This window comes from Hydra viridissima, unplaced genomic scaffold, assembly GCF_058129835.1.
Source record: "Hydra viridissima isolate aposymbiotic clone 2 unplaced genomic scaffold, HvirCarnegie_v1 scaffold_6, whole genome shotgun sequence".
NCBI classification, from domain to species: Eukaryota; Metazoa; Cnidaria; class Hydrozoa; order Anthoathecata; family Hydridae; genus Hydra; species Hydra viridissima.
In genome coordinates, this window is record NW_028324305.1 from 11,298,179 (window position 1) to 11,321,979 (window position 23,801).

The 23,801-nt window shown below is 31.7% G+C and overlaps 2 protein-coding genes and 3 pseudogenes across 6 annotated transcripts; 1 reads left to right on the plus strand and 4 right to left on the minus strand.

Moving 5' to 3' along the window:
* Positions 1-5,221: 5,221 nt before the first annotated feature.
* LOC149887014 (uncharacterized) lies at positions 5,222-13,788 on the minus strand (annotated as a pseudogene).
* On the minus strand, positions 5,983-8,054 carry LOC149887015 (E3 SUMO-protein ligase ZBED1-like). Of its 2 annotated transcripts, none has more exons than XM_090089874.1 (2): positions 6,621-8,054; positions 5,983-6,415 (listed from the first exon to the last, which is right to left on the minus strand). In XM_090089874.1, exons 1-2 carry the CDS (start codon positions 8,052-8,054, stop codon positions 6,098-6,100), a joined length of 1,752 nt encoding a protein of 583 aa, XP_089946000.1. In that variant the 3' UTR covers positions 5,983-6,097. The 2 variants fall into 2 exon arrangements, with proteins under 2 accessions (XP_089946000.1, XP_089946001.1); XM_090089875.1 differs by having other exon boundaries at positions 6,322-6,375.
* LOC145197547 (uncharacterized) lies at positions 13,783-15,687 on the minus strand (annotated as a pseudogene).
* A 2,005-nt stretch (positions 15,688-17,692) lies between these two features.
* Positions 17,693-23,795, minus strand: LOC149887016 (uncharacterized). 3 transcript variants are annotated; one of them, XM_090089902.1, is made up of 4 exons: positions 22,712-23,784; positions 22,050-22,243; positions 21,618-21,773; positions 17,693-17,845 (listed from the first exon to the last, which is right to left on the minus strand). In XM_090089902.1, the coding sequence occupies exons 1-4, from the start codon at positions 23,256-23,258 to the stop codon at positions 17,783-17,785; spliced, it is 960 nt and encodes a 319-aa protein (XP_089946028.1). In that variant the 5' UTR covers positions 23,259-23,784; the 3' UTR covers positions 17,693-17,782. The 3 variants fall into 3 exon arrangements, with proteins under 3 accessions (XP_089946028.1, XP_089946030.1, XP_089946029.1); XM_090089904.1 differs by having other exon boundaries at positions 22,708-22,926; XM_090089903.1 differs by lacking the exons at positions 17,693-17,845; positions 21,618-21,773 and having other exon boundaries at positions 22,708-23,795.
* LOC149887017 (uncharacterized) lies at positions 17,976-20,895 on the plus strand (annotated as a pseudogene). The gene is made up of 4 exons (XR_016453190.1): positions 17,976-18,089; positions 18,347-18,442; positions 18,621-18,775; positions 19,078-20,895. The product of XR_016453190.1 is annotated as an uncharacterized LOC149887017 (transcript).
* Positions 23,796-23,801: the final 6 nt, after the last annotated feature.

Consider the following 23,801-nt stretch of genomic DNA (forward strand, 5'->3'; position numbering starts at 1 on the left):
TGAAAATAATTTCAAATCCTCAACAGTTTGCCACATTTGCAAAGAAAAAATTTTCGATACAGAAAAGGTGAAAGATCACTGCCATTTTACTGGAAAATATCGAGGAGCGGCACACAACGAATGCAATTTAAAATACAAAGTCCCAAAATTTGTTCCTGTCGTTTTTCACAATCTGTCAGGCTACGACAGCCATTTGTTTATCAAAAAATTGGGAGGAGAAATAACCTGCATCCCATGCAACGAGGAGAAATACATCAGCTTTTCGAAAAAAATCATGGTGGGAGAGTACATTGGGAAAGACGGAAAACCCAAAGAAAAAAAAATTGAATTGAGGTTCATCGACAGTTTTAAATTCCTTTCAATCGGTTTGGATACTTTGTCAAAAAATCTACAGCCAGAAGAGTTCAAAAACCTCGCAAAATATTTTGAAGGAGAAAAATTCGATTTGCTTTGAAAAAAAGGCGTGTACCCTTACGATTGGGTGGATGGATTCGATAAGTTTCATGAAACGCAATTGCCTCCAAAAGAAGCGTTTTTCTCAAAACTAAACCACAAGGAAATAGGTGACGAAGATTATGCGCATGCGCAAAAGGTTTGGAACGTGTTTCAATGCAAAACGTTCAGAGATTATCACGATTTGTACAACGTGTCGGACGTTTTGATTCTGGCTGACGTCTTTGAAAATTTCAGGGACGTTTGCATAAAACATTACAAGCTCGACCCAGCCTGGTATTACACGTCTCCCGGGTTGGCTTGGGACGCTTGTTTGAAACTGACAAAAATAAAATTGGAATTGTTGAGCGACCCAGAGATGCTTCGAATGATCCAAAAAGGAGCTCGTGGAGGGATCAGCATGATCTCCAACCGGCATGGAAAATCAAACAACAAATACATGGGCGACTCGTACGATCCAAGCCAACCATCAAAATTCATTCAATACTTGGACGCTAACAACCTGTACGGATGGGCCATGTGCAAACCTCTTCCCACTCACGGTTTCGAATGGATGACAGAAGACGAACTGTCCGATTGGAGATCGGTTCCTTGCATTTTGGAGGTTGATTTGGATTATCCGGAAAGCCTTCACGATGAACACAACGATTATCCGTTGGCACCCGAGAGAATGAAAATTGGAAAAGTGGATAAGCTCGTTCCAAATTTAAACGACAAAAAGAATTATGTCCTTCACTGCGAAAACCTGAAATTGTACGAACGATTGGGAATGAAAATTTCAAAGGTGCACAGAGGAATAAAATTTGAGCAACGGGATTGGATGAAACCGTACATCGACCTAAACACCGAATTGAGAACAAAAGCCACCAGCGAGTTTGAGAAAGAATTTTTCAAGCTGTTGAACAACTCGGTGTTTGGAAAAACAATGGAGAACATTGAAAAAAGAGTGGACGTGAGACTGGTGACAGAAAAGGAAAAGGCAATAAAATTATCGGCTAAACCAAATTACGACAGGCACACGATTTTCGATGAAAACTTGATTGTTGTTCACATAAAAAGGACAAAAATTTTTTACAACAAGCCAATTTATTTGGGTATGTCCATTTTGGATTTGAGCAAAACCTTAATGTTCGAGTTCCACTACGATTACATAAAAAAAAAATATCCTGGTGACGCAAAGCTTCTAATGACAGACACGGACTCGCTGGTTTATGAAATAAAAACGGACGATTTTTACAAAGACATTGCCGACGATGTGGAAAAAAAATTCGACACGAGCAATTTTGACAAAAACCATCCAGCCATTCAAATCGGCTTCGAAGTTGGCTTAAACGAAAAGGTTGTTGGGATGTTCAAAAGCGAAACAGGAGGAAAACAGAATGAAGAGTTTGTCAGTCTCAGGTCAAAACTTTACTCTTACAAAATACATCAAGAAAAACAAGAAAAAAAATGCAAAAAATGCAAGGGGGTGAAAACATATGTTGTCGAAAAATACATCACACACGACGATTACAAAAAATGTCTCGAAACCAAAAAAGAAAAGTTTAACAAAATGAATGTCATCCGATCCCATTTGCATGACGTTTACACGGAGGAAATCAACAAAACCTCTCTCAGCTCCGACGATGATAAAAGAATCATTTTGGATGATGGGATACACACGTTGGCTTATGGTCATTACAAAAAAAGACCCGATTGCATCGCTTATTCGGTCGATAAACCTTGTTTCAACTTGATCGATTATGATAAGTTTTTCGGTCCAGAGACAGAGACAGAGGAAGAGACAAAAAGGTAAGTGACAAAAAGGTAAGTGACAAAAATGATGAGGCAAAATAAAAAAATGAACAAAATAAAAAAATGAACAAAATGATCAATGTGGAAGGAGTTATTTTACCGAACGAGGCTTTGACCAATTTTCAATTGATGGAAGCAGCAAAAAAACTAAAAATAAAAAATTTTCGTGGGGTTTTTGTCAGAGACATATTGCCAAAAAAACCGAGAAAAAAAGAATGCGGGATTATCAACACGGGGGATTCGAGCACTGGAGGGTTTCATTGGGTGTGTTGGTACAAAGACGGAGACGCAAAGTTCAGCTTTGACTCTTACGCTCAACCCCCTCTCGTCGAGCTCGTCGATTATTTAAAAAGCCCTGTCTTTTACAACAGCGAAAGGGTTCAATTTGGAAACACGTCTTATTGTGGTCACTTGTGTCTTTACGTCTTGAAAAAATGTGAAGAGGGAAACAACTTTCAAGACGTTGTCAACACCCTTTGGTGATTGCAATTTTAAAAAATTTTTTACCCTTTTAAAAAATGATTGACAAATTCAACAGAAACGAGTTCAGCGCTTATTTAGAAAATCTTACCGCAGACTCAACAAGCAACGTTTATATCAAAACGGATGGATCCAGCACCATCACTACAGACATTGATTTTAACTCTCAAAAAATCATCAACCTGGCAGAACCAACCAACTCGCACGACGCAGCCACAAAAAATTACGTTGACACGCATTCGACAGGCGGAGGAACTGGAACGGTGATTGGAGCTGCGGACTTGGATTTAAATTTTCACAAAGCGATTAATTTGAACGAACCGACAAATGCGCAAGACGCCGCGACAAAAAGTTACGCAGACGTTTTGTTACAAAAATCCAACTTTTTAGGGCTTGTCCCAAATTCAGGATTTTCGTCCTTAGGATTAAAATCGCAAACGGTAGCATCAGCCGCCACGACAACAGTTTTCACTTACTCGGACGGACCTGGTGTTCTAAGAAGGTTATGGTTGGCTCTCAGTGGAAACTTTCCTGGAAATGTTTTCATTCGAATATTTACAGATGGTGAGATTAACGTTGGAAATTATTCAGAAACCAAGGAAGGAATAGGAGTGGACAACACTGGACTTGCTTGCGACTTGCTTTTTTCTCCCATCGGCGGACCTTTTTACGCCAATTCTTTGCAAGGATGCAACGTTTTAAGCAACACTTCGTTTGGAGGATATTTTACTCTTGACATGCCGTTCAGGACGAACATCAGCATCCAATTGGTCAACAAAAATACCTCTACAATATACTCTACTCTACTCTACAATACTCTACTTACTGGATTCAACCGTTCATTTCCACTCTTGCATCCATTCTTGCCTCCATCCCTCTTTTCAAACTTTACTGCAAGACCTTCAGATATTTAAACACCACTTACGGAAACGAATATGTTTTGCTTGACACAAATGGAAAAGGAAATGGAGTTTTTCTAAAATACATCAGGATGCACATCATCGGCGCTTCTGGAAGCTGGTGGGAATCGAGAGTCAGAATGTACGACGGCAATTTGCCTCCTGGAAACGGAACCGTTCTCAGTCCTTGGACACCTTATAATACAAACAATTATACTACTTTTTCTGGATATGACGGTAACAGCAAATGCATCTTTTCCTCGTCTGGATTGGAAGATTTTTATTTGTCTTCTTGAAACGGATCAAACGTATCCTCGTTCAACAACACATCGACTGGACTTCTGTTACAATCCAACTCCACCATCGGATCCACCACCACCATTTCCTTTTACAGAAATTTTGCAAATGCAGACTCCATGCCCAGCGTCGCAGCCGGAAGAAGGCTCGTCGTCACTCTCAACTCCGGCGACGCGCAAGTCGGTCAATCCGGAAGCTTTAACCTTCTTCTCGAACAAGCCTATTATTACGCCTAATTCGCAAGATTTAAACACCTTTGCAAAAATTAAAGCTTTTTTCATTACGCGTGTTTATCACGTCATGAAAAAAATGTTTTCTCATCGTCATCATCGCCACCCTCTCCGTCTTCGCCACCCCTCGCCGTCTTCACCCTCGTCAAACATTATCAACACCGCGATTATAAAAATATTCAGAACGGAGATCAAACATTTTCAACACCGCGATTATACAAAAAATTCAAAACGGAGATCAAAAATGAAAATGAGCCAGAACCCGCATTTTATAGTAGTCCCGTACTTTTCTATCAAGTTTTTCTCACAATAACTCAATGGCATTAGGATCGAGGGATTGGGGTGGCCATTCAATTAATTCTAAAATTTGATTGCGTTCCGAATCTTCCAAATAATTTTTAAGGATCCTACAGGAATGTTTGGGATTGCTATGCATAAAAACAGCAATTATCAAATAAATGCTTACCAGGTAAAACCTGATGTTCTACAATATTTGTGTAAGTTTCTTGCATTTCTATTTTTAAAGTAATATTTATATTTAAAGTGATATTTTTTGAATTCTCAAAATAAATTCATGTATAGAATCATCAATATATAAAAAAAGGAGTTCAATTAAGCGTGTTTACTAAAATTTGAGTATCAAGAGCTCGACTTATTCGGATAATAAATAAAGAAGACAATCTGTAATTAGCTTAGAAATAATATACTAATGCAATATACAAAGCTGAACATATCTACACTGTCCTTTATGCAATAAAATTTTAATAAAGATACATGTAGATATTGCACGGTAAAATAAAAAGGTGCGTAAAAAAACCAAAATCGGTTTTTCAGACTGAAGCCAGATTGAAACCTTTTTCGGTTTTTTGAAAAACCGTAATAAGTCGGTTTTTCAAAATCCGAAATACTTCTTTTTTCAAAAAACTCAAATCGGTTTTTTGAGAAACCAATATTTTTCTTATTTAGTCGGAATTTCAACAAACCCATATTTGCTTTTTAATAAACCCAACTACCGGTTAACATATATCCCATTTATAAAGAATGTTGAATGTTAAGAAAAACAAAATCTAAATGCTGAAAATATTCTGGAAAAAGATCATTACAACTTTTGCAATTACAGTTTGCACAACTTTGAAATTTGTTAAGCAGTTTTGCAAAGTTTAACTTTATCAGAAATAAAATGGTGTTCGATAAAATTTAGTTTTTTCCAATGGCTTTGGATAAGCAATATCGAATAAAAAATATGCTGCCATAACTATACTGACGCCACAAGAAAAGTCTGGGATGTCTTTCGCAACAAGTATTTTATCAACAAAAAGATCTATTGATATTGGTCTTAGAACTGGGCCTCTAATCCGGAGAATAGGAGTGAGACAAGCCGGATCCTAAATCAAAGCAAAACATCAAGTTGTAATTAAATTATAATGAACAAAGTATTTTCACTTGTCATACTTATGACAAGACCCTTACCGCGTCAAAGACATATAGAAGACTCTGAGAACAGATGAACAAGCATAGTAGCACTTAAATTCTTCGAGATGTCTAAAAATAATAAAACGTTGCTTACAAAAAGATTAAACCTTCATGCAAGCCCTAATATATATATATATATATATATATATATATATATATATATATATATATATATATATATATATATATATATATATATATATATATATATATTAGGGCTTGCATGCGATTAAAATTTTTAATCGCAATTAATCGCACGATTAAATTTTTTGATCATAATTAATCGCGCGATTAATCGAACATTATAATTTAAATAAATAAAGGAAACAAACAGGAAAAGTTTTTTAAATAATTTGATCTATTTGCATGCAAATGATAAAACATCATAAAAAAGTTCTAATTATAGTTTATATTGTTTCTAATACAACCAATAAAAATAAAATATTTTAAAAACTTGAAACAAAAAATTTCTTAAAGCCAGTCTTTTAAACATAATAACATGTTCAATGAATCTGGCAGCAGAGATGATCTGTGCTTGTCTGCAATGAATCCAGCGGTTGAAAACAGTCTTTCGCATGGAACTGTAGTCGCTGGAACTGACAAATATTTCTTTGCGATTGTTGCTAATCGAGGATATGAACCTTGATATAGCTTCCACCACTGAAGAGGATCTGAATCCATTTTGGCGCAGGGTTCTTTTCGATATCGACTCACTTCATCTTCACTCGGAGAATCAACTTCATCCAGATCTGGTAGATTGAATGTCATTTTAAAATTTTTTGCTGATGGCTGTTGCAAAATAATTATTCAAATATTACCATAAATAAAGCATATAGATATTATCTAACTATTTCAATTAATATTATAGTACTCATAGAGTTTTATCTATCATTAAAACGATTATTTTAATAAATGCAATTTTGAATCTATTATTATGTCATTAGAATAATTCAATAAAAAAACAATATCAAATTTATTACTACAAAATGCTCACCTCTTTTGGTTCTTGTTCTACTGATACTGGTCTGAGGTCTGGAACAGATTCAAGAAGCTTCGATAATCTCTGCCAGACATTTGATCTTTCATTTGAAGCTATAAACGATAAATTTTTAAATCTTGAATCCAATGCTGACGAGATTTGCAACCAACAATCATTCGAAAAATCATTAAATCTGCGCTCCATTTCATTTACAAATTTTTCTTTAAATAGCGCGATGTAACGAGGATCATCATCTTGAATAACCATTTCACGTGATAAGTGGCATATAATTGGTAAAACCACCAAACTAGATACGTATTTATTACCACCTAACAATTCTGAAGCCACTTTGCATGGTTGCAAAACATCCGCAATTTTCTCCATTTTTTCCCATTCTCTTTCTGTCAAAGTCTGTAAGTAATGGTTTTGCTCATCAAGTGTTACTGTGATGGCTTTTTTATGTTTCAACATACGTCTCAGCATATCATACATGCTATTCCACCTTGTAACAACATGCTGAATTAGATTTTCTTGTGGCAGGTCGAGGTCAATCTGATTTTTATGTAATTCCATATTATTTGCTGGACTATGTTTAAAATGTCCAACAATTCTGTGACATTTAGCTAGTGTTATGTCAAATGCAGTCTCTTCAATGGCAGATTTTATAATTAGCTGAACGGTATGTGCGAAACATGGAAGATGTTTGAAGGGAAAACTTGATACAGCCTTTACAATGTTTCTACCGTTATCAGTACCAATAGAAAACATTTTTTCAAATAATCCCCATTCATCTGCAATATTTCTGATGTGGGTTGAAACATTGTCACTGGTGTGTCGGTCCAATGTTTGATGAACACCTAAGGCAAATGAGTTCAACATCCAGTTGTTATCTATCAAATGACATGTTAAACCAAGGTAACTGACATTACCCATTGAAGACCAATGATCACAGGTAATTGCTATACTAGTAGCCATGTTTACGAGGTCTTTTTTTTTTTTCTTCTCATCTTCATAGAGTGTTTGCATTTTAATTTTAATTGTGTTTTGACAGGGAAGATTGTAACTGTAGTCGGACGTTGCTGTTCGAATGACATTCGTCAAACCTGGATCTGTAACAATGTTGAGTGGTCGACAGCTACTGGCAACCCAGCAAACAATGGCTTCCGTAATTTCCTTTGATTTATCTGCAGAAATTTGTTTATTTACGCCATTTTGTGATTTAATACTGTCCTCAATTGTAAGTTGTTTTGAGGAACTCACGATCTTGTTTTGATTTTTACTAGTAGTTGCGAAGAACACGTGTTTACTGTTCAAATGATACTGAAGCGTTGTAAGACTTCGGTGATATGCAAATTCTTTGGAACAATATTTACAGATAACCAATTTTTTTGATTCGTCTTTAAAAATAAAGGCTCCGTTGAGGATAGATTGATTGCCGTTTGAACCCATAATTTAAATTATTAACAAATAAAGTTCATCAGGATAAGATATTAAAATTTTGGAAATTTAATAAATTTATTAACAAAACAACAACGCGATCAAAACAATTTCGAAAACAAAAATTATAAGGTAAGAGAGACATAATTGAGACAAATAAAACAAAATGGCATCATCAATGAGTAAACATTGATTAGAAATAAGAAAGTGGTATAAAAATTTCTTTATTGCTCAAAAATTATTTTTTGATGCTAACCAAAGTTAGCATCGCCAAAATAATTTATGATCTAATCTAATCGTCAGGGTTAGGGTTAGGGTTTTATGAAAATTTATGAGTTAAAAAATTTCATCTGCGTTAATTTTTTTAACTTGCGTTAAATTATTAGCGCTTTAACGCGTTTTTAATGCGTTAACTTTGCAAGCCCTAATATATATATATAATGAATTCAATATTTAAGCATATCAATTACTCTCGACTGATTCTTCATTGGTATCAGTTAAAAGCGACCTGCACTTAGTCTTTAGACTCATCTTTAATTCTACTAAAGTTTAAAAGCCATCAGTCATTCTGTTCAAAGACCGTAAAAAGTTCTTATTGATATCCACATTGGTCAATGCATTTGAAGCTTCAAGCAGCTAAATTTAAATATAGACAAATTACATTTATAGAAAAACACTACACATGTTTCTTTAAACTAATATTAGACAAGGAAATTATAAGAGTGCCAATGAATAAACCAACTTGGTTTTTAAAAAAAGGGACACCAGGGAGCAGCTTATTACATTCTTCTGGTTTTTTGTTATTGAAAATATGAAGATAATAAAAAAATAAACAAGACATGTTACATAAAAATGTCTACAACTGTGATTTTTTTGTATTTATATTGGTACAACATAACATCTAGGAACCCTTACAGTTATAATAAATCAAAGGTATGCAAACTAAGTTAATTTATGCAGGATGAGTTAAATTATTAAATACAGAGGTCAAAGATATATTTGCATCAATAAAATTTTATACAACAAGAACATACTCTAAGGATACTTTTAACTTTTTTGAACCTCCCTCCTCCCAGAGTTTTTTAGGATTCCCCCTGCTTATTAATTTTTAGGGAATGCAGTTAAATGTATGTAATGTTATTTTGCTTTACAAATATTCCCAACCCTCTTGTTTATCATGTTTATTGTTATATTTATTACATACTTATGATGATATAAATCTTACAAAATCTTACCTTGATGTTGAATTTATAACTGGAGGGCTAAAATCAATTATGTGTTGAGAGCACTGACTCAAAATTGGTAAATCAGAATGAACTACTTGAGTGCATGTTTTAAGAATATTGAGTTCTTTTTTGAACGTGATTCTTAATTTGATACTAGAAATCAGCTCCTTGAGTGTAAAATCATCAATGTCAAACAAAACTGTGCCATCTATATCTTCCTCTAAAATGAATACTTAAAAAATAAAGATCAGTAAGTTATAAAACATTCCACATTGAGAGTTTTACACACATTGTTTATTTACAATTGTAAATACCCCAACAAAAATGCCTCGTGACAGGACTTCAATGTCTTCTTCTTACTTCAGCCATAATTTTCTTTGGTGTGAGTATATAGACACACACACAGACACACACACACACAGACACAGACACGCGCACACACACACACACACACACACACACACACACACACACATATATGCATATATTTTTTTAATTGAAATATATAGGTAATGATTAGTTAATCTAATAGGTAAATCAGTTAGTATATTATATTAATATATACATTATACATTAAAATTAAATATTTTTGGTATTTAAGCAAGTGTTGGCAAATCAGAATAGATAACTTGAGTACATACTGTTTTAAGAATACTGAGTTCTATTTTGAATGTGGTTCATAATTTGATGCTAGAAATCAGTTCATTCAGTGTAAAATCATCAATGTCCAGCAAAACTGTGCCATATATATCTTGCTCTAAAATATATACAAAAATAATTAAATGTCAGTATGTATTCCACTGTTTGGTGAAGTAAATTCAAATTTTTATTTTATGAGAAAAAAATTGCACATTGGTATTGACTGCTACCAATGGAAAATTAGAAAAGAGTAAGTTGGGATATGCATATATTCTACGAATCCTTTTCAGATTAATGCCATTAACACAAAAAAGATTTGTAAAACCATGATTAAATATACCTATTACAAAACCTGACTTTTCAAAGCAACTAAGCATCGTACTGATGTTTTATACCCATTAAGTGGTTCAGGAGAGGCTTCACTTCCCACTGGTTGGATGCATAATGTGGATGATGCTGTTAAGCAATAGGAATGGCAGTAGTTTAAAAACTGTGAGCAGTTGCAAATATTTCCAACAAAATACCATCTTTCAGAGTGCTTTAGCAGGTAAGATATGCACAGAAAAATAGGAATTCCATCATCTTGAACTGATAGAACGAGGTACTCCTTAACATCATAGTTTTTCAAAACTTAAAATCTTTAGGAAAAGCTCACGGCGAATGCAACAATTGGTTTTTTGAAAAACCGCTACACATTTAATACTTGCGCATAAAACCGATTGGATTTTCAAAAAACCAAAAAACATGTTTTGGTTTTTTAAAAAACCAAGGAGTTCTTCAAAAAAACCACTGAAAAACAGATTCGTTTTACAGTGTGCGTCCAAAAAATTCCTATTTTTTAACTGCTTTTGTGTGTGTGTACATTCACGCCTAAAATGTCAGAAGGATCAAATAATATTTCGTGTTGCTGTTAGCTGATTAAAATGTAGACGAATTTGATATATTTCCACTTAATAGGTAACTATTAATACATTGGGAGGGTTTTTTTTAATGTAGAGTCCTCATTAGTGCTACTCCTCATAAATTTTATCAACAACCATTTGAAATGCAAAAGCTTCTATGCTCTACAATTTATAAGATGCTTTGCTTGCTGTTCTTCATTCTTTGTGTGATACGTATTAAAAGATTGGATCAAATCTACAGGTCTTTCTGGATTATTGTTAACAACATTCATGTTCCCAACATACCGATTAACTTTATTTAGTCTTCATTTTCATTCCATTTCGTTGGATCCAATTGAAGAAAAGACACTGTAAAGAAGTGACCATTTTTCAAAGAATGATCTTTTTTTTATAAACTCACGTTCTGGAAATTAAGTTGAACTCTGTTTTCCAGACCTTACAGCAACAGGTTTCATCAAGGTTATTGAGGTATCATTAGTGGTAACAGAGAGCTTTTAAGGCAACTGCAGATATATTTTTGTAATTGTAGCTATCAAGCATTTTCAAATAGTTCAGGTATGTTCTAGGTGCAATAAGTGCTGCAAACAAGTTATGTACAATGAAGGTAACAGGAAAACAAGTGAAACATTGCATTCCCTATTGTTCTTCCTTAGTAATTTTGAATTGGGGCTCAAACAAAACCTTGATTGCGTATATCACTTAGTCCATCCATCTGGCACTGTATTTATACTGTGCCAAATGCAGGCCTGGATTAACCATTAGGTAAACAAGACATTTGCCTTGGGCACCAAGCGTTTGGGGACACCCCAAGTCCTCAAGAAATTTTTTTTTTTAACAAATTTAAGTCCAGAAACAACTGAAAATAGAACAAGTGCTATGAAAATGAAGAAACACATTATAATAAAAATCCACATTTAAATTTGGTAAAATCCTGAATGCTTAAAAATAAAGCTATGAATAAAACGGTTTTTTCTATTAAGATTTTTTTTAAACTAATTATTTTTTTCGCGCTTTAATGGCTTTTTTTTTTTGCGCTTTAACGACTTCACTTGAGGATATTTTTTTATTAACAACGTGAAACTATTATTAAAGCTGTTTTATCATTTATTTTATTATATTTATTGATTCTGATATTAAGAAATTATTTATAGGAGCTTACACCTTAAGTTTGTTGTTTTTTAGCCTTATTTTGCATAATTTTTAAATTTTTATGTAAATTACATTTTCGTTTTATATCATTTAATCATTTTTATTTACATTTTTTCGCATACTTTTTTCAATTTCAGATCCCAAAATGACTTTTGTAGATGTAAATCTTGAAAAAAAAACTTTAAAATGTAAATGATCTTTTTGATTTTTTCGTCTAATAAAAAATACAGTTTGTCTATTATTATTTCAAAAATTATTAACTATTATTTTTAATACAGAAATACTTTATTGTAGGTTTTATATGAGTGATAGTAGTACAAACTACAAAAATATTTGTTAACAACTGTTTTCTTTGCATAATATTGAACATACCAGCGGTCACAGCGAAAAATCAGGGGCCCCGGGCAGAAGGGGGCACCGATGTGGGTTTGTGCCTTGGGCACTAAAAAGGCTTAATCCGGCCCTGGCCAAAAGTATGGGCCGAGTGATATACTAGATATATGTACAAAATTTTTAAACTATTCAACTATTTAATTATTTTACATCATTGTAAAGAGCTTTAAATCAGTATTACGAAAACTCATTATAAGGAATGTTTAAGAAAACTGCAACCAACTTAAAAAATTAGCGTTCGGCTTACGGTGGTTTTATAATAAAACTTCATTGTTTAGTTTTTAGCCCATTACTTTGCCTCGGTTATATTTTTATTCAACTAATAACAGAATATAATATTCAATAACAGAATATGGTTTTTTTTTGTGTGTGTTTGTATGTAAATCATGTTTTGAAAACTTTAAAAAAAATCACCATTATTTTAAATAAAGTTTCATTTTTCTAAAAAAACAATTTTTTAATGAATAAAAAAAGTCAAATATACAAAATGTTCATAATCGTGAATCCCCCCCCCCCCCAACCTCTACAACAGAAGAATATTTGGTACCTTTACTGTGTGCAAAAATAGAATATGAGCGTGTCATTATTTTTTAATAAAATTTGGCAGGTACATAGAAAATAGATATATAAAATTGATTCAAAAGTTAGAAAAAAAAACTATCATCCCTTCAATGTCAATTCACTTCCAGAACAGGAATGAAGTTTTCAATAGCAATGAAATCACTAAAAACGTTAGTAACTGCAAAAAAAAAAAAAAACAAATTGCAATAAACTTACAAAACTCTACTTTTAAAATATTATCTAAGTCAATATAAAATTCTAAAAAACAGACGAGAAAAATCCATCCTTACGACACCTACTTTGAGCACGCAGTGAAAAAATGGTCACAGATTTTATCTTTAAAATCGGTGCCGTAAATCGCAGATACGCACGTACCTAAATATACGCAATCAAGATTTTATAAAATGTAATCCTTTGGATGGTGAGAAAAAAAGAAAAAAGAAGTGAATTTAATAAGTTCACGATATTTTGTATGTGGGTAGATCTTCTGTATTTCTTCTTTGCAGAACAGAAGAATTGATGGTTTCGTTACAAATTCCAATATGTCAGACTCATATCGGTTTTTATCTATTAAATCCTAATTGCATTTAAAAAGCTGAAACAACTATACGTCTGGCCTGCAGAGTTGGCATGAAAATTTTTTCAAACATTAGAAATAATAGTTTTCTTATTATGATGTCGACATGCCAGAAATAGAATTGATCATCCAAGCTCAGATTCAATTTTAATGCACGCACCTTGTTTACAACCGGAGTTGCTGGCAGTTGTTTCAAAACACATGACGTTTAATTTATTTGTCAAGCTTCAACCTTCAAAACATGCAATTGTAGCACTTTCAATATTATTACCTTTGCTTGAAGGAAGTTTTGGTACCATTGCACCATTTCCCTAAACAAACTGGACAAAACCATTCCTCTTCATTGTTTACATTTTTTTCAATCAAGCATTTCTTTAATTTTCTTTCCTTTTTGTTCTTTTTTATATTTTTTTTGTTTAATTTATTATCATTGTTCTTTTCCATTAAATTTTTTTTCTTACTGTTCTTTTTTTTTTTCCTATTGTTTTTTTCTCATCGTTCTTTTCAAGTTAGATTTTTTTCCTATATGGAGAACTAGTTATAATTTGAGATTTTTCAGCTAATTTTCTTTTTGTAGGATAAAGTTTTGGAATTTGAAGTATGTCTTCAAAAGAACTTGATGAAGTAGCAGTGGTCTCTAAAAAGCTTTCAACTGGCTTTAATTTATCATGACTCATTAATAGTCAGTAGTCAATCTGGCTGCTGTAATATTTCACTTTCTTTTTTGTTATCGCGTTCAAAGTGAATTTCATGAGGTTTAACACTTAAAGATGTACTTGGATATTCATTTTCTAACAAATGCGTATTAAATGGAACAATTTCAGTTGCTCTAAAACTAGAAGTAGCATTTTCCATATTAGCAGCTCTTAATAATGCTTCATTAAAAATTTCTCTAAGATTTTCTATTTGTATTCGTCTTCCTGAATGGTTTCGCATCCATCTCATACATGCTTGATTAAAAAAGGTTTTCAAAGGCTTAAAAAATCCACGGTCCAATGGCTGAAGTTTATGAGTTGTGTGTGGTGGTAGCGATAGCAAAAACAATCCATTGTCACAAGCATAGTCTATAAGTTTTAAACTTTTGATATGATAACGATGACCGTCAAGTATAAGTAAAACTTTGTTGATCAAGGTGCATCGTACATGTTTAACAAAATGTTGTATATATTCAAAAAATAAATCAGAATTAACCCAGCCATTTTTTTAGCATCCTTGAATAGTTCCAACTGGAGCATTATCTGTGAGTAATAATTTCTTTTTTTTGCACTTAAATATCATCGTGGGTGGTACATAATGACCAACAGAATTATATGCACATAAATCTGTTGTTGTGACTCCTTTTTCCCCACTTGTCACTGATGAAACACACCTTTTTCCTGTAGATGAGATAACTTTTAATGGCTTTTGGACGCATGACAACCCAGACTCATCACAATTAAAAATTTGATGTGGCTCAAAGTGATATTTATTTAACATATTCTCTAAATTACTAAAATAGATTTTAATATTATCTTCGTTCAAACCAAATACTCTGTTTATAGAAATTGCTACTGGTTTTCTTAGTGATAAATCAGGATGGCGTTTTAAAAAGCCTCGCACAAAGTCTTCTCTTGCTAAATTACTATCTTTTTTAAAAGGATTTGGAATTAAATTTTTTTTGCAGAACTCAAATACTATCAATCTAATATCCATCATTGAGAGACCATAAAATTAATTGTCCATATCTTTAATATACTTACTTAGATCTTGTTCTTGGTTATCAGAAAGCACTTTTCTAAATCTTCCTAGTAAATTAGTATGTAAACTACTTTCAAGTGAAGCCTTTTTAACACGCCGATGTAATGAATCTTTTGGCACACTAAAGTTTTTACAAGCTTTTCTTAAAGACATCTTGTTCACCTTTACTGGTGTTATGGCCATTTTCATGTCATCTTCGTTCCAGTTAGCTTGATTAGTTTTTCTCTTGTAGTTTCTCATTTAAAAATTTTTGGGCACTAAATGACAACAAAGTTATATTATATTCTTTTAAAGTTTCTAATAAAATTATGTTTTACTTTTACATAAAATTCTTTCATAAAATTATAATTTCGTAAACGTTTAATTTGACGATTTATAAAGTTTATAAACTTGCTATCCTAAACGTTTACTTTAACGATCTTTTTCAGTAACTAGCGTTGTCGCACTTTCCCCGCAAATGTGAAGTTGTAAATTTCTTAAATATCTTTGAAGCAAAATAATCTGTCATAAAAATAAGAGTGGCGGCTGAAAGATAACAAATAAATGATTACAAACTCATTATTATGTTTGTTATGTGGTAAAAAATGGCAGCGTACGTGGATTTTTCCATATAAGAAAAAAAAAAAAATTTGATTTTTCAATCAAATTGACGCAACTCGTAAACTTTACACCGACTTTTCTATGTCATATTATATGAAAAAACTGATGGAAACTACTTTAAAACATAAAAAAAAATATGAAATTTTAAATATAATTAAAAAAAAATTACTGAATCATTTTTAAAAAATTCTGTACAAAGCTGGAAAACCTAATTGTCTCACTTTGCCCCGGTGTCTCGCTTTGCCCCAGGTTACCTTATGCTGATATGCTAACCTTCCTCAACACCACTGATATCAACAACTTATGAGATGCGCTGTTGATGAAACATATTTTGTTCTATTTTTGTTATTTGTTCTGTGTTTTTTTGGCCAAATATAAATTGCTTGTGTCAGATTAAAATTATAATTATTGAATGTTACATAACTTTGTTTTCCTTACAGTTTTTAAATGTCCTTCTACCTTTGCTAAGATTTGATTATATTCTGACCTAATTTTTAAAAATCAAAAAATTTTAGAGAATGCAACAAGAGAATCATCTTAAACTGTGTGCAAGGGTTTTGCATATCAATCAATCTAGAATGGTAAAAAACTTTTAAAGCGTTAGATTTTAATAGCATAGATTAAGCAAAGTTTTTCAAAATGAAAAAGAAAGATTTCTAAACAGTTTTATTTACACAAATTTGTAAATTTTAAGATTGTCAAAAAACATTTTTGATTACAATAGAACATTAAAAAATATTTTTTAGCAGTTTAACATTCGTTTCAAACTACATTTTTTTATACAGACGGTGTAATCTAATTTAGGGTCTTACTTCCCAACGTCAAGTGTTTCAAATAAAAGATCAGAATCTGATAATATAAAGTATAATTAGTATAATTTTTACTACTTAAATGACGGTAAACTTTTTTAGAACCCACTCAGAATCAGATCCACATCAGAAGAAGAAAATTACATAAAAGAACTTACATTTACCAAGCAAACATGTCAGTGTTGATTCAACGTTGAAAACACGTGGTTTTTGTCACTGTAACGCTTTTTCTACGCTGCGACCAGTTTTCAACGTTGATTCAACGCTGACATGTTTGCTGGGTATGTTCACAATAATCCAACAATTTAAATTATTTTATCTAAGCTTTTTTACAAACGCTCCTTAACTTATCTGGTACGAAATTAAACTGGAACAATTTAACCTACTTATTATGAATTACATTGTTCTAATAAATATTGCTAAAAAAGAAAATTCTAGTACAGCTTCGAGGGATCCAATGCTAAAACTATTTTTTTAATTTACAGACACGAAATTTAAAAAACTGTCAATGATAAAAAAAGTTTATACCCAGTAAACACATAGCGTTTTTTAAACGTTATTTGGACGTTTTTTTTAGGTTTTATCGTCAAAGGAAAATAAGAACGCTTCGTAAACGTTCAAAAAGCGTTTTAAAAGGATAAGTTTCCCAGTAAACACATAGCGTTTTTTAAACGTTATTTGGACTTTTTTTTTTGGTTTTATCGTCCAAGGAGAATAAGAACGTTTTGAAAACGTTCAAAAAGCGTCTCAAAAGGATAAATTTGAAACGAAAACGTTTGGTCAATAAATGACGTCAAATAAATGATTTTTAGACCTTTGTTTTTTTATCCATAATTATATGGATAAAAAAACAAAGGGTGTAATATCCATTTATATGAAGTTACGAAATCACGTCTTTTTTGGACGTGCCGTGAACGTTCCAGATAAACTTACAATGAACGTGTTTTGGTCGTTTATTGCACGTAGTTAAGACCAGTTCTTGAGACGGAAAATTTGGTTGTCTAGAATTCTAGCAAACCAAATTTTCCGTTTTTTTTAAAGAAAAGAAACGAAATATAAATGAATATGTAATTATTTTTTAGCATTAACTACATTCTGTCTGGACTTTCTTCACGTCGTTCCAGCGCAACAGTTCGTGGTGCTCGCTTTAAGTGATCTCCAATGTATCGGTCAATGACATCACGGGTGTTAGAATCTGATACGAGCGCAGCTGCAAAAAAAAACAACAATATATATATATATATATATATATATATATATATATATATATATATATATATATATATATATATATATATATATATATATATATATATATATACATCAGTGTTTGGAAGAACGAGTTCCTGGATCTAGTTCCTTTTATGAGGAACGAAGCTTGGAACTGGTTCCTTTTAAAATAATGGAACGAGGAAGGAGAACGAATTCTTTTTTTGAAGGAACGTGAACGAAAAGTAATAGTTCCTTAAAAATTTATAATTTTGCTTTTTGCAATAGTTGTTTTTAAAGTTCAAAAAGAAAATGATTTGTATTTTGATAATCTTCAATCTAAGTTCGGACTCAGTTGGCCACATGTACTAATTTTTGAATTAATTCTGATAGTTTAAAAATTAGTATATGTGGCTAACTTAATCCGAACCAAAACCGCGTAAAATAAATAAACATAAAATAAAAGGACTTTTTAATGCAGTTTTATTTCACGTGGTTTTAGTTGGCAAAATGAATCCGATTACTGATATTGTCAGTGATGTTTCAGTTATTGAAAATGTTAGCAATTGCGCATGTAATAATAATACTGAAGTTAGTGGTAAGTTTTTATAAAACATGCTGTTACTTTTTATCTAATTTATAGTGCATTGACTTAAGTTTATTATTTTTAAAGTAATATTATTAGCTAACGTCCTTGGCTTAACTAAAGTCACAAGTCTATGCAACAAAATTTCTCATTATGCTTAACACTATGTAATGTTTTCATTTTCTCTTAGATGAACGTTTGCCTTGGAGCGGTTTAGAATCATTTTTTGTATTCAATGGAATAAATGGCAATAATATAAATGCAAAATGTGTTTTGTGTGGCCCTTTAGGAAAAGAAATAAGTACAGCTAAAAATACATCATCTAATCTAAAACGACATATTAAGGTAAATAAGTGTTAGTGTTTCCTACTATTTTGAATTTAATTCAGTTTACTTACTTTGAATTATGTATGAAATAAAATATATACTTAGCATGCATAGTATCGATCTATGTACCTTATACAAGCGGATGCAAAAAAGAAATTATTGTAAACATTAAGAAACTTGAATAGGTGCATATATTGGTACACTAAATTCAATAATTACACCATGTTGAATAAAGAATGTAATTCTTTGAATTTGAGGTTTCAAGTTTGATTTACTTATTAATAAAAACTAATAATTTAAAATTTTTCTTTTTTTATTAGAGAATTCACCCATTCAAAATGGTTGCTTTTGAAAAAGCTATAAATGAAGGTAAAAAAAATGCTTTTGTTAAAAAGAAAAAATTAAGTTCATCAGAGAATGTGAAAAAAGGAGTGGTGCAGTCTACTCTTGAGAAATATGGAACCGATAAAGGAAATGAGCAATTTAAATTAAATCAAAAAAGTTTAGATCAACTGGTTGTAAATTTTATTGTTAGTGAAACACAACCCTTAAATATAGTTGATAAACCATCATTTGTGAATTTGGTGAAGTTAGGCCTTCCTAAAGACCTGAAGATTATTTGTAGTAAAACTTTAAAACTACGTATTAATAATCTGTATTTATCAATGATTGAAGATATTACTTCAACACTTGGAGATGTTATGTATGTTGCAACCACAGCTGACTGTTGGGGTAAAGGTAAAAGAGGTTATATTGGGGTGACTTGTCATTGGATAGATCAAAAGACTCTCCGGCGTCATTCAGTATTTTTAGCATGTAGTCGCTTAAAAGGAAGACAAACATATACTGTTCTGGCTAATGTTTTGTATAAGATTCATACAACCTATAAAATACAAAACAAGATAGTTGCTACAACAACAGACAGTGGTTCGAATTTTGTAAAAGCTTTTAAATCATATCCAATTTCAAAAAATTCAGAGAATGAGGAAGATAGCAATGATGATGATGAAGATAATGACAATGACAATTTATGTGATGAGAATATAAATTTATATGAAATTTTGGACAAAAGTAGTCATGAACAAGAAGAGAATGACTTATTTGTTCAGTTACCACAACATTTTAGATGTGCTAGTCATACACTAGACTTAATAGCAAAAAATGATGTTGAGAAAATGGTACAGGTTTCAGAAACTAATTTTAAGAAAATTTATAGGAAAGCAATGAGCAAGTGTTCATCATTATGGAGTAAACAAAATATATCAAATAGAGTTGCTGAAAAAATTCACAATATATTAGAGGTTTATTTAAAAACGCCAAACAAAACAAGATGGAACTGTACCTATGATAGCTTATTACAAATTAAAAATATTTTTTTAAACTCTAATGGACATAACAAAATGAGCAATATAATGGATTTCTGCGAAATACAAAGATTCACAAATCAAGAAATTCAATTAATTCATGAATACTGTGAAGTAATGACTCCTCTTGCCCAATCTTTAGACTTTTTACAAGGAGAAGAATCAATGTTCATGGGTTATTTGTTGCCAACACTTTATGCTTTGGATAAAAAGTTAATTATTTTGCAACAGAAAAATATGAACTTTTGTGGTCCACTTATCAACACAGTAAGAACTTCAATTAAAACTCGATTTAGTTCTATTTGGAAAAAAAAAGAACTAATATTAGCATCTTGTTTAGTAACGCGTTTTAAATTATTATGGCTTGATGGTGTCAAACGTTTCACAGCAGAAGCCTGGTTAAAGTCTTTGTTTGAAAATGTGGATCTTAGTTCTACATCTTGTGAAATCGAATCCTCTTCACATATAGCAACAGGTTCATCTAAAGAAGACTTTTTCTGTTTACCAGTTGAAAACAACTTAATTACAAGTTCTGGTATTGAGGAGTTGGAGTTATATTTAAAATCACAGTCAAAAGAGTTAACTGTGTTATTATTAAACCCAGCAGTATTGAAAGTTTTTTTTAGAACTTAACACACCTCTTCCGTCGAGTGCTCCGGTTGAACAGCTTTTTTCAACAGGGTCTAATGTGATGACTGAAAAAAGACATACATTGTGTGACTCTCTATTTGAAAAATTAGTTTTATTGAAACAAAATAAAGTTGGTGTCTAAAATTTTCTTTCTCTTTATACTTTTTACTTGTTTTCTAAATCTTTATTTTCCAGTAACAGTTTTATAATGCTCATACTTCCGAGCTGAAATTAGTATATCAATTTTATATGTATAATGTACATGCAGAGGCAGACTAGGCCGGCAGTACACCAGAAATATTAAAACACTTTTTAAAAGTAATGATTAAGCAAAGCACTATAAAAAAGCGCCTGCTTAGCGAAACAATAGATCTCTTATTTTGTATTAAATGTGCTATAAGTAATATCATTTACTATGTAAAAATAAGTTTAAAAAAAGGAACGAAGTAGGAACGAGTTCTATTTTTTGAGGAACGTGTAACAAGTTCCTTTTTTGATTAATGAACGAGGAATTGGAACGAGTTCTTTTTTTACGAATTGAACGGGGAACGGAACGAGATCCTTTTTAAAAGGAACTTTCCAAACACTGATATACACACACACATATATATATATATATATATATATATATATATATATATATATATATATATATATATATGTATGTAAGATAATTCTGCGGTTATTAGTAAACATTCTACATAGGGATAAAGTTAGTTACAATATTTTAACTTAGAACACGGCATTATCGCCGTGTTCGAATGCATAAATGTTAAAAAGATAGAAGACTCAAACAAACAATAAAATAATTAAATAGTGCATAATGACATTAAATAACAATACATTAATTTGTTAAAAATACCTACAATTGCTTTGTATAAGAGGGTTCGCTTGAAAGGACGCTTTCCTTTGTTTCCAGCTTTATTGAATTTCGCTTGAATTCGCCTATGTAACACTTCGTTCAGGCATTTGTTTACTAATTGAGAGGATGTATTACCCCCCAGCTTTTGCAAACGTTGGATCTATATAAATAATATCAAAGTTCTCTGATAAACAGATTTTATGTTTCACAATACATTAATCTTAATCTTATCGTTACGTTCCACTAAAGGTATGTGAAAAAAACTTGGAAATTGCACACACACTAGTTTAATAAAGGATCTTTATCTGTTGTCAAAGACCGTTAACATTTTTTTCTCCCAATATCTGGCAGAGAGTGTATTTCAAGTGTGATAGTTAGACTTCAATAGTAGCGTTTGATTAATAAATATAGAAAAGGACTCAAAAACATTAATTACCATTAACTCAAATTCACTTTTATCAACTAATTTCCTCTCTAGCTGATCAAATTCTTCTATGGAATTGCACCTCTTAATATAGAATGACGAATCATTAGGCTCAGTTCTCTGTCCAAGTCGATCAATAGCAGCAACAATATTAGCTTGTGTTGTTTTGATCTCTGCCATTTCCATGAAGAAAGCATATTGCCAACCTATGATAAACCAAAACCTAGAAGCTACACATACGAAATAATTTTAAAACATCATTTAATATTGGGATTAACTTAATCAAAACAATATTTAATAAGTTATAGCTTTTGAAAAAATCAAAGTCAATATTATTCCTTTGAAAACAATTACATTAAGGCAACATTTTATGATTAATGCAATTTGTAACATGAGACGAACCAATTTAACTGCCCTGTATTCAATCTTTGGGAGAGTAAACAAAAAGTGGTAACAAAAATACTCATATGGTGTGTAACTTAATTTTTGATATACTATAGCCTTTTAAAACAGTTTTGAATGGAAGAAAATCTTGTAGATTTTCTTCATATTGCCACTAGTAATATATATTACTTAGGGTGATTGGCTCATGGATCATTAGAGTCTTTTACAGAACTAATAAAGGAATAGTTGTGTCAAGCAAAATTTAGTTAGTAAGAAAAAGGAATACTTACACCTGAGATCCATTGTCTTGAATGTAACTGGAGGTTCACCATAGTTTCCAAGAAGATAGTTTGTATTTCTCTGCAAACCATCAACATTCTGTTGACTAGGGGGCGGTCTAAATGGCATCCTGTTTATTCTTGGTGATCTTTTAGGTTGTTCTAAACATTTCGGTAATTCTCTTGACAATAAACTTAAGTTTCCCATTGACTGTCCAAGCTGTGATGAGTTCAATGTTGAAGATTCTGACTGATAAGTTAAGCTACTTGAAGAACATTGTGCTTTTCTTTGTAAAATCGGCTCTTCATAATTAACAAAGGCAGCATTTAAACAGGGATTTGAAGTATAAATTAGTAATTTTTGAATTTGTTGGGACAGAGACTTTCTTGGTGACGGACAAAGAACAGTACTGCTAGCATCATCTACATCCAATATGGAAAGTTTTTTTTTAATTATAATCTCTGGGCTTTTTTCCTGAATACGCTTCTCAATATTGAATTCAAAATCATCTGAAAAACTATTAATTTTAAATTTACTAGGATCACTAAACATCAACATAATATATCAACATCAACACAGTATATATTCTCCTGAATTGAAATCAGTTAGGCAAGTAAAAATACAGAAAATAGTCTATCAATTATCAAAAGTGGTCTTGCCAGACTGGTAGGTGATAATTTAAAAATTATAAGTTTTTTCCTTTACCGTTTATCAATTTACATTACACAGCAGCATTAACTGTAAGAATTGTTATTATCATAGTGAAAGTATATTGTTAGTTCTTTTTCAAAATCAACTGCATTATCAGAAAGCCTATTTGTGTTTTTAAATATTTTTATATTAAGTTATATTAAATACTTTTTGACAAGACTTAGTTAAGTCAGGAATCTTTGCTCAAACTAGAACGCCTTTCCAGGCGTTCTAGTTTGATGTTTAGTGATCCTAGTAAATTTTAAATTCAAATCTATAATTGAGTGCTAAAAGAAACTTGTCTTCAGGGACATCAGTACACAAATATTCAGAATCAATATTCATGCAATCATTGCACATATCCTTTGTGCCTTTTTCAAGGCATATTTTCAGCAGATCAAACTCCTGCCA

What these genes read in the sequence shown, in the direction of transcription:
- LOC149887016 (XM_090089902.1), bottom strand. Translation starts at nt 23,258, where the DNA reads ATGTTGATGTTTAGTGATCCTAGTAAATTTAAAATTAATAGTTTTTCA. An exon ending in CAAGACAATGGATCTCAGGT is followed by an intron (nt 22,244 to 22,711) that starts GTAAGTATTCCT and finishes GGTTTATCATAG; the next exon opens with GTTGGCAATATGCTTTCTTC. An exon ending in AAAGTGAATTTGAGTTAATG is followed by an intron (nt 21,774 to 22,049) that starts GTAATTAATGTT and finishes TTATTTATATAG; the next exon opens with ATCCAACGTTTGCAAAAGCT.
- LOC149887015 (XM_090089874.1), bottom strand. Translation starts at nt 8,054, where the DNA reads ATGGGTTCAAACGGCAATCAATCTATCCTCAACGGAGCCTTTATTTTT. An exon ending in TAGAACAAGAACCAAAAGAG is followed by an intron (nt 6,416 to 6,620) that starts GTGAGCATTTTG and finishes ATTTTGCAACAG; the next exon opens with CCATCAGCAAAAAATTTTAA.